This window comes from Ambystoma mexicanum, chromosome 4q, assembly GCF_040938575.1.
Source record: "Ambystoma mexicanum isolate Mex_15411 chromosome 4q, UKY_AmexF1_1, whole genome shotgun sequence".
Lineage (NCBI taxonomy): Eukaryota > Metazoa > Chordata > Amphibia > Caudata > Ambystomatidae > Ambystoma > Ambystoma mexicanum.
Window position 1 is genome coordinate 651,506,162 of NC_090928.1, and position 10,915 is coordinate 651,517,076.

At 42.4% G+C, this 10,915-nt stretch overlaps 1 protein-coding gene across 2 annotated transcripts in view; it reads left to right on the forward strand.

The window, feature by feature from the left end:
• FAM161A (FAM161 centrosomal protein A) overlaps positions 1-9,599 on the forward strand; it is a 325,438-nt gene extending 315,839 nt beyond the window's left edge. The window contains exon 9 of one of the 2 annotated variants that reach the window (XM_069608223.1): positions 8,751-9,599. In XM_069608223.1, the coding sequence (XP_069464324.1) occupies positions 8,751-8,889 (139 nt within the window). In that variant the 3' untranslated portion in view covers positions 8,890-9,599. The remainder of the gene's footprint in view (positions 1-8,750) is intronic. The other variant, XM_069608222.1, reaches the window with a different exon arrangement.
• The last annotated feature ends 1,316 nt before the right edge of the window (positions 9,600-10,915 follow it).

Sequence of the window (10,915 nt, forward strand, 5' to 3'; positions counted from 1 at the left end):
CGAGTTGGACTGTCACAAGTGGTGCTATATCCAAAGAAATTCCCACCTGGAATGGTTTGAAGCAAGGTTGCCCGCTGGCAGCCTCTCTTTAATCTCTATACTTCAGACTGTGCCATAAATCAAAACATCTTAATTACCAATCCACCTATCCTGAACGGGACTCCAATAAAGTGGATAATGTATGCAGACGACCTAGTGTTGGTCGATAAAACGCAAATAGGTCTGCAACAAAGAGTCAATGCCCTATACTGCTATGCAGAAGAAAATGATTTAACCATTAATCTGACAAAATCCCAAGTAATGTAGTTACTGAAAAGCTCAAGAAACAAAAAGAAAGATCAAAAAATCTATCTAAAAAACACAGAATTAGAGAGTGTAAAACCTATTCAATATCTAGGCATATGGATAGACCAGAATATTGGAGGAAAAGAATGGGTAGCCCATTCGACAGCTAAAATTGATTCCCTGGCCCGCTAAGGGATAGTGATGCATAGGAAATACGGGAGAGTTTCATTTAAACCACTGATCATGTTTTACCGACAGAAAGTCATAGCGATTGTGACTTATGGAAGTGAAACACTATTAAATCTTTCATGGCAGATTTGGGAGAGCTTGGAGGGAAGATTTTGGAGAAAACTATTATCGTTACCAAAATTATTTTCAGTGCAATGTATACGATTTGTATTAGCTCTACAATCGATACAGTCTATTGTAATGTGGAAAACATTAGAAATGTATAGAAAAACAATAACTAATGATGACATCCCGTCGATGAATCTGTTACAGACTCTGAAGAAATCGTCAAATAATGTTATCTTAAACTTATGGCAGGAAGCATGTAAACACTCAATGGCAAATCTAGAAATTACCGAAGAGATGCTGACATGCAGACCGACCGAAGCTATGCTAAAACTACAGAGAAACAACTGGATATACACAATTAAAAAATAAAGTCCCAATATCAACTTTCGATTAACTGTCTATACGAGATTGTAGAGCACTGAACCAAATGCCACAATATTTGAAGCTCTTCCCTTGCCAATAGACGCAGGATCTCTTTATCCGGTTATGTCTCAATATACTACCCTTGTGAGAAGTACTGGCAAAAATGAGACAAATTCCTAAGGACTTGAATTCCTGCCGATTTTGCAGAGAAGAAAAGCAAATTGAAACAGTTTATCACATCTTCATGAAATGCACAGCCTTGGATATGGAAAGAAGTACATTTGCAGCTATGCTTCCAATGGGAGACAACGTACACAATAGAGGAGAATGGTGGGCAACCCTGCTTGTGGGAACTCATAAAAGACTCATATTTAGAATTATTCAATACTGGTTAGAGGTAGTAGAAAATCTTGTCATTGTTTGATATGATCAATAGACAGGAAATGAATCCCATCTAACCGTTGCCTTATTGACCCATTACTGGATTGATAATGAATTGTGGAATTATGAAGAATTTTCTGAAAATTGTGTTTCATTTAATTTTGGTAAATTACGAATGTTGGAGAGTAAATGTAAAAGTTTATTTAAACTAATACATGTAAATAAGAAATAAAAAAAGAGAGACCTATCCTTACGAACAAATACTGAACAAATACTGAAACCCGTAGAAAATAAATCTTTCTTGTCCCGAAGAACAGAAACAATAGGGCTAAATTCAAATCTGCAACACAGAACACCACTTGTGGGGTCCCACAGGGCTCCATGCTATCTCCACTATTGTTCAACATCTACCCGACACCCCTAATCAGCCTCATCCAAAGACAGGGCCTCACATGTTATAAATACACAGATGATATCCAAATCATCTACAAAATCAACGGAAATGAAGAGGAGAACCCCGTGCTAACAGCCTGCCTCAAAGAACTCTACCAATGGATGAACACTAATAACCATAAAATTAACCCAGTCAAAACGGAAATCATGATTTCACCCAACAACCAAGGAAACAATAAAGGACATCCCTTGGCCCACAGAACTGGGGAGCCCACTTGAACAATACAAAGTAGTCAAAAACCTTGGAATTTTAATGGTCAAAGAGCCAACACTAGAACCGCAAGTCAACTCAATAATTAAGAAATGCTTATTCCATATGCACACTATCAAAAAGATACTACCCTTAGTTCCTTCCTGCACAGAACACTTGCCATCATCTCCCTCATCATGTCCAGAATAGACTATGCCAAAAACATATACCTTGTAATGCCAGAATACTCGCTGAAGAAACTACAACAAATACAGAATGCAGCCACCACACTTCTCAAACTCTCCCAAAGAGACCACATGACACCAGTGCTAAGGATGCTACATTGGTGCTCAGTCAAAAAATGAATCACCTCCAAAACAATGTGCATAACACACAGAGCAATCCACAGCCAGGGAGCGGATTTCAAACAAAGAAAATCACCATCTACAAACAAGCAAGAACACTTAGATCCAGCAATGACATCCGCCTAGAACCTCAACACTATGCAAAGAAAAAACTTGGAGGTTCACCCGTCTCTTGCATAGCCGTATAACTCTGGAACTCCCTTATGAAAGAAATGCAAACTACGGGGAACCATCTAAAATACAGAAAACCTTCAAAAACCTTGCTCTTCAGCTCTGAAAGGGGAGGAAAACTGCTGAACAACATCTACGCACCACAAAATGGGCAAACACGCAGAAAGGAATCCTGCGAAACCAGTGACTAACCGAACACACCTAACATGAACCGAGACCAACCCCGAGCAACACAACCCAACGCGCTATACCTAGATCCAGCAAGATAAACCTACCAGAAAAAACGGGGAGTGCAGCCATTAATGCACTCCAGAAAAACCCACTACTCTAATTACCCAATATTATATACCGAGCATTTAGCCTACTAGTGTAGGTTAACCTTATCCGGCATTTAGCCTATCTGTGTAAACCAGCCACATTCTACACACAGCATGTATGTGTAGAATAGCCACATTCTGCATCTGGCATATAATATAGCTAAGCCTTGTACTCCCTACTGTGCCCTGAGACAGGCACTATGTAACATCTGTAGCATGCAGGATTCGGCTCCCCAAGATGGATTGTTGGGGTGTGAAATGCATTGCACTTCGATGAACTGATGGGCAGTAGGTGTGTTGCACCTGGATGGATTGCAGGGGGATGGAGATGCGTCAGACTTGGAGGGGCAGTTGGGGACGGGAAGTGCACCACACTTGGATGGAGTGTTTGAGGAGGGAAGTGTGTCAAACTTGGATGGTCAGTTATGAGCGGCACTTTGGACTGCTGGGGGTGAGAAATGCGTCGCATTTAGTCAGATTGTTTGAAGGCAGAAACTGTGCTGCACTTAGATGGAATGCTGGGCACTGGGAATGTGTCTCACTTGGAAGGATTGCCTGGTGTGGGGAAGGCAACACACTTTTATGAACTGTTGGTGGTGAGAAATGTATCACATTTGCAGGAAATGCATTGCCACTAACCAAAGATACTAAAAACTCACATTTCTGCATACACACCCTCAAACTCTGAACTAAACACAACCACTTCTCTATTGCACCACAAACCGCACGCACTACACAACACACAACATGAAAACAAACCACACACAATAACACCACATGACGGCTAACGACCGAAAACGCACCAACGCTCAGTGACTGGTTTCTCTGAATTGAAGCTGCCAACAACACATCAAAGTTCTCCTGCTCTTCTCCCTCTCCAACCCACCAACAAACCCTGCAATCCTCCTTCTTTTGCAGACCCGCCAGAGTGCCAAGAGACCGTGCAAGTGGCAACAGTGCACGGAACAAGATCCATTAACATTAAGTTGTCTTCACCCTTTCTAACCAGGTGTCAAGCCCAAAGACCCATCAGGATTCGTTTAGTATACATATGTGACTACTCCAAAGAAAAGAAAATGATGGTGAATTACCTTTTTGCAGCTACCTACCTAGCCTTGACCCTAACATTCCCACGAATTATAGACCGATAACGACAGTACCCTTCCTATTAAGAATTTTAGACAGGGCAGCATACTTACAGATAGATACAGGAACATCTCGAAAATAATAATCTTTTTGGCCTGCGTCAATCAGGCTTCAGACTGAGACATGGCACTGAAACAGCCTTGTTAGACTTAAAAACCCAGACTTATCGGTCACATTTGATTTAGTCAATCCTAAAGTTCTGTGCAAACACCTCTCGACAGCAGCCAATTTCTCAGCCAAAGCCACTGAATGGATACAATCCTTCCTGAACAACGGAACCATGAGGGTATTTGTACACTGCATCGACAGTGCCCGCTCCGGTCACTTGCAGAGTACCACAGGGCTTGTGCGTATCCCCAACGCCCTACAATATCTTTACGAAGATCCACTTCGATAAACTTGACTATTTGGGTGTCACCTACACTAACTATGCAGATGTCACCCAAATCCTTATCCCCATCAGTGGGGACTATGACACTGACATGAAACTGGTTAACAAAATGTACCTATTAATTCAAGAATGGATGGCCATACACAGCCTCTGTCTTAATGATGATAAGACTGAGTTACTTCTCATTGGATTCCAGACTAGACTAAATAAGCTAGACAGCCAGTTCAAAGCCTTTAACATAGATGGCATTAATATAAATATAGCCAAGGAAGTGAAAACACTTTGAATATATCTCGACTCTTCACTGACTAGCTAAGTCAATGCGACAGCGTCTGCCACAGCTTATACTTGCAATCTAATCAACGCTTGCAGATCCTTCCTGTCAACAGCAAGTTGCACGTCCTTGGAAAGGGTTCTTTTACTAGCAAAGTTAGATTATTGCAATGCTCTATACCTAGGAACCTACAAATGAAGCCTAAAAAGTTGCAAATACTTGAAAATAATGCGCTAAGAACTGTGCTTAACATGCCCATCATACGCTATGCCCTACTAGACGCAATGCCCACTGGCCATCAGTCAAAAACAGAATCGCATTCAAAACCTTAGCACTCACCTGCAAATGCCTCTCTAATTCGGCTCCCAAATATCTGGCCTGCAAATTCACGAGAAACCTGTCTGACAGACCTACTAGGTCTTCACAATGACATTGCCTTAAGGTTCCCAGATTTAAGATAGAAAAAGCAGGGGGCAGTAGCTTCCCCGTACTGGCGGCGAAATCATGGAACTCCCTGCCTGTAGCCTTAAGAGCAGAACCTACTTACTACTGTTTCAGTAGAAATGTTAAAACCTGGCTCCTCTCAAAGGAGGCACCTTAAATGTCTTTTCATTCTGTTAATTTGTGTATATATAATCTGTAACACATCTGTGTTAGGGAGAATTTTCAGTTTAGTGCTAAATTCCTCCCAACTTGGAGACCCGCAGCTCTATTGGTGAACTTTGGGACCTTGTACTTTTAATTCTGTGTGTTTTCTGTGTTTCTTTTGGTTATGGAGTCTGACAAACTCCATAGGTATCATCTTTATATTGTGACACATAGCACCTTCAGTGCAGTGGCACAGGGAAGTCTTTCAGATTTCCCAAAGTTTTGAATACCTTCTCTTGAATAAACTACTCTTTCCAAGAGCAGTGAAGTGAAATTGACTTTACTTAAATTTTTTACTTTCTAGACCCAGCACACACTACCTTACAATAGGGTACTGGAGGGACTACTTAGTATGCCCTTTGTCTAGTTTCGTATGTAACAATTTTATGTTACCCTTTCTACAATTAATGGCTGGTGGCAGTGGTTTACTTTTAACTACCATTGGGTGTTTTTACCGCGGGCTGCGTTCGCAGCTGCACTAAAGCACCCATGGGTGCCCATTTCGTCAAAATGTCCCAGTCTTTTTTTCGCCATTTCTTTTTGGAAAGGTCCTTCTTGAGATTTACTCTGCACACCAAACCAGGTTTGGTCCCTTTGTTCCCTTTTGCCTTTGGCGGGATTCCTGAGTGAAGCCTACCTCTGGCTCCAGTATGTCTGGCAGGGGCAGGAAGTGAGGGAAGTGCCCGAAACTCCCTGTGCTTAATCCCCTTGGTTACAGGAATGCACCCAAAGGTGATTGGCTGGCTGGCTGTCCGGCAAGGACAGCCACCCTGCTGTGTGATTGACAGCCAGGCTGGAATGAATGGGAGAAACCTGCATAAAAGGCAAGGCTTTTTGGCTTGGAAGGCAGAGTAGACCACTGGACGAAGGAATCCGAATAAGAACTTGGAAGAGACGCCTGCTGCAACTCCTCGACCGTTGGTTTGCCCGGTGAAGCGATGCTGCTGTGCTGACGCTCCGAATTCACCTTGACTAGAGAAGCCCTGCAAGGACAACTTTTCCTCTTGAGTTGGTGGGACCAATTAACTCTAAAGTAAGCCCGTCTGAACATCCTTTCGGAGCTGGCTGTACTTCCACTGCTGCTGGAACTGAAGTACCAGTGAGAGGAACACCAGATTGTGTGCGTTGCTTTTAAGTCAGACCCGAGTGCCAGGAAGATGCTCCGGACTTCCCTGAAGTAGGACTGACCTAGCCTGAGCCACCTCAACAGAGTGCTGGACACCAGATTCGAGGAAAGTCCAGAGTGGTATCTGAGAACCAAAGTGCTGCTAGTTGCTGTCAGACGCGACGAGCTGAAACACAGAAAAACCGCTGAATCGAAGTTTGCCTGTTGCTGCCACTGACCTTCCCATTGCAGAGCAGGAGTCCCCAGACGTCCTCCCTCTTGTCACCACGACTCAAGCCCAGGGCCAACAGGATCTGCAGAGCTGTACAGGAACAGAAGGCAGATGGAACCATTTCTGCTAACCAGAGTTACTGTAAAGTCTAAGAGAACTTACCTCTTGCTGTGTAGCCTTGCTTGCTCTCAGTTGAGACCTGTCTTGGTTACCTTGCAGAGTTGCTAAAACGTTGCCCCGCACAAGCCTCCAAGCTTTTTGGCCCTTCAAGTGTTCTACTTTCTACAAACTTTTCTAAAAACATTCTGCAAAACTTTTTTTCCTACCTGCAAAGAAGACCTTCAGTTCCCCTAGACATTGTGCAATTAACATTGGCTGTCCTGGCTCCCGAGAGACACTTCTTTACCTCTGACTTTGTGCTTTGGCCTTTCCCCCGGGAAAGGGTTAATTTACTCTGCATTGGAAGGTTCCAAAAGTACTTACCAGTTTGTGAATTGTTAAAATTTGTTTTTTTCCTCGATCTATCTTTTACACCAAACTCAGTATTGCTCTAAATGTACCAGTGATAAATCAATGTCCGCAGGGTTCTAGCTATTTAAGTCACCTGAGGGTGTAGGAAGTTTCTGTGTGCCATCCCCAATGGGTGTCATCTGATTTAGAGAAACAGTGTGTTTTGAAGTGTATTATATGTGTTACACATATCGTTCCTGAAGAAGGATTATACAACTGACGGTGAAATAAATTAATCATTGTTTTATCAAGAAACCTTGAGTGTAAGAGTTTATTTGAATAACTGTTACTGTGAAACTCTGTGTCACAACATTACTGCTCACATTGACCCCCTTGAGATAAGCCTGGCTGCTCAGCCACACTGCCATCCTGTGTAGTTCAGACTTATACCAAAGGTTGGATCCCTATTGCCAGGAGGTCAGGGTTATTGAAGTGAACCCAAAGGGTACTGCATACAATCTTTCCCTAACAGTCTGCAATCTTCTCCTTTGTACTGTATCTTACCTGTCTGTCATGCAACCAAATGTATAACCCTATGTAATGCGCCCAGATAGGGTTAGGCACGCTATATAAATAAATAAATAAATTTAACATGCTAAGTAGATGGCCACTTTTGTTTACATGTGTCCTCCATTCCTTGACTTGAGCTAAATGACCCACTTACTACACCAATACCAGCAAACGGGCTATATGTTTGAGTGTCCAGATTAATTAATTTCCCTGTGTCACCACTTTTCCAGTCTCAGATTTTCCCTTTACAACCCATTAGTATTAGATGCTTAAGTCCAAAATTCCAGAATGCATTAGTTTATTAATTAATATCAGGCGAGGGGTGAGGGATGTGTGGTAGCCTCCCAGACAATGAGGAGGCTTGGAATGGGGAATTTACCTCTTGTTAAAGTCCCTGCTCTGAGCCTCCTCGGAAGCGGGAAGCTACCATCTTCCCTGCTGTGAATCGGGTAAGTGCACCCAAGCTCCCTTTCTCAATCCTTCCCCCAACCTCAATTTCCACATACCGTACCCCACTTAACTTGCGCTTCTCTTACCTCGCTGGTACTGGGAACACTATGTGTGTTCCCAGCACAGCTCATTTGAGCCAACGGTAATGTCCCCCCAACAGCAGCTGAGGAGGTATTGCTTAAATGAAATGACAGGCCAGGAAGATTGGTGCCCGGTGACCTACAACCATTTTCTGTTTACCAGACATGGTTTCTTGAGGGCCTGAAGTGTTATTAGGTGAGTAACTTGAATGGTGCCCGCATGATGAGGATCCTGGTTACTGTTACGATAAGGACAAATATGAAACCGGAATCCAACCAGGATTAAAAGAATCCATTTTTTTTCCGCATTCGTTTTGATTTCATAACATGTATGTTCCTGATTTGTTACCAAGCATTGTTTTTTTTTCACACGCTAATGGGAATCCATCCACACAAGGATTTTTGATGCCTACGGCATGGTGACATTTTGATTCATTCAACAACAAGCATGCAGGCACAATTGTCCCTTTTAGCTGCTAACTGGTGCAGCCAAGTAGAACATGGCCTGTAGCCAATTAACAACAATGTATTTTTCTTCCCCCTTATCCATCCAATAAAACATGCCTCTTTTGCTTCTTACAGTTTTCTAGCAGAACCATCACGGTTAAGGGTATCTTTCGAAGATGAGAAAATTAGAGACAGTTGCAGGCGAAATCACTTTGATTATAAGGAAGACAAATACTCTTCAGATGGCACGTGTAGCGAGGAAGAGGCTGATTGAATCCGTAACAAGAAACCTTTAAAGAATGTTCAAACTGAATTATCATCATGGCCTACCCCTGGCCCAGCCTGCTGAGAACTGTGACCATGCTGTTTACAAACCTTCAGATACTCTAATACTGCTTGTCCCTGCTTTCCCATCATCCTTTTGATGTCATGTCACAGACTATTGCAGTGCATGAAACCAACACATGGAAATGTTTCTATTTCTCTGATCAATATGTTTGTAAAGATATTGTCTTTTTTCTTGTGTGTATCATCATTTTTCTTGTTTGTACGAACAAGTTTAAAATGCATCCGATTTGTGCTTATGATCACAAAACATAACCCCCATTGCGAGCATGTAATTTGTTTGTCCCTCTCTGGCCTTTTGTATTTCTTTCTCTGGCTGATTGTCCAGGGTCTGAGATGCTCTGGTCTCACAGGCCCAATCCACCAGTTTCATATTGCAATCTACAGTTTGAGATTCTGGGCTTGGGGCAAGTTGGTATTTGTTCTAGGGTAGGATTCCTGTGTGTGTTCCTGTGAGAGTATGAAAACAGCCAATTATTCATACTGACGCAACAAAAAGATGAGCCACTACAATGCCTTTCTATCTCCCAATGCTGCATTTAGTACACATCTTGCTAAAAGAGTTTACAGATTGTTTGGCCACGGCTGTATTTGTGGTGCACGTGTGGTGCACGTGAAGTCCATTAAACATTGCACATCCCCTGCCTGCATTATTTACCAACACATGATATACAGCATCTGTGCCTATGGCTGATGGATCTCATCTCAAGGAATGAATGTACAGTGTCATCAAGATAGGTGCATAGTGTTCATATTTTGACTGGGTATGTAGATGCATTTTGGAAAGTGTATAACATTTCTGTTAGGTTGTATGACCATAGATGGCACCACCCACGCTGGAATGTTGATCTGTCAAGTGTACGCATAATCCTTACTTGCAATTCAGTGTAAAGCTTATACAAAAGAGACAGGCGCTCAGGAGATTCATAGTTGTGGGTGATGCCCTGCCTGCATAGTTTCTTCAGCTCATCCATACGTTTATACATCAGACGCAAACACACTTTTCTATTCTTCTGAAGACCTGGGATGTGTACTTTGCCTTTTGACACTGTGAACAGAATTATCAAATGTTCAGGAAATGCCTTTAACAATTCTCCAATGGTAGTGGGGGAGGGGGGGGGTCACATTATGTGAAGATAGGTGCACATGCTCTGTGAGGGTTCCTGCTCACCATGCTAGTAAATGCAACATTAAGTACCTTTATAGTGTGCCAATGTAGATTACCCCTGTTAATTGCGCAGGGAGTATTCATTCTATTAAAGACTAGGAGGCGAGCATTATGCTTCAACTTCTTTTATTCACTCTTCAGCAGTTTCAACTATAAACATGAGAAAAAACTGAAAAGGTGACTTTCCTTTCAGCACTTTTCTTTTTTCCTTGTTTAAAACTACAAGTTCCATGCTTTCTTTAGTCCATCGAACATTGTCCCTTGCTATGACAACATCCTCTCCTTAAGCTCCTCCTCATCTTTTGATGCTCTGAACTACATCCTTTGAACTAACGGTCCATCAAACCGATGGTTGCTCTTGCTGCGAATCTCACTGCTTGACGAAAACGTCTCCTTGCTCGGTCACTCGAACATCTCGCTTTCAATTGTTCTTTTGGTCTTCCCCTGAGGAGCATATAAACAACAATATCAGGGTGGTGTTCCTTTACTGTCTTACATAACAATACAATAATGCATACATTTGCACAGTACGAATGAGGGTGGGAAATTAATGCTTGCCTCCTAGTCTTTAATAGAATTAATACTCCCTGCACAGTTAACAGGGGTAATCTACATTCTATAGCAAGACTGGAGGTGAGCATTATGCTTGTTTAAAGCTTCTCCAGCCCTGTTACTGCTATGCCTCTAATTGGTTTAAAATAAATTCTTTAAATGTACAATTGCCAGCCCAATCCGCTGCTTACATAATATCCTGCAGGGTTACTCCCGCTGCAAATGCTTTGGACAC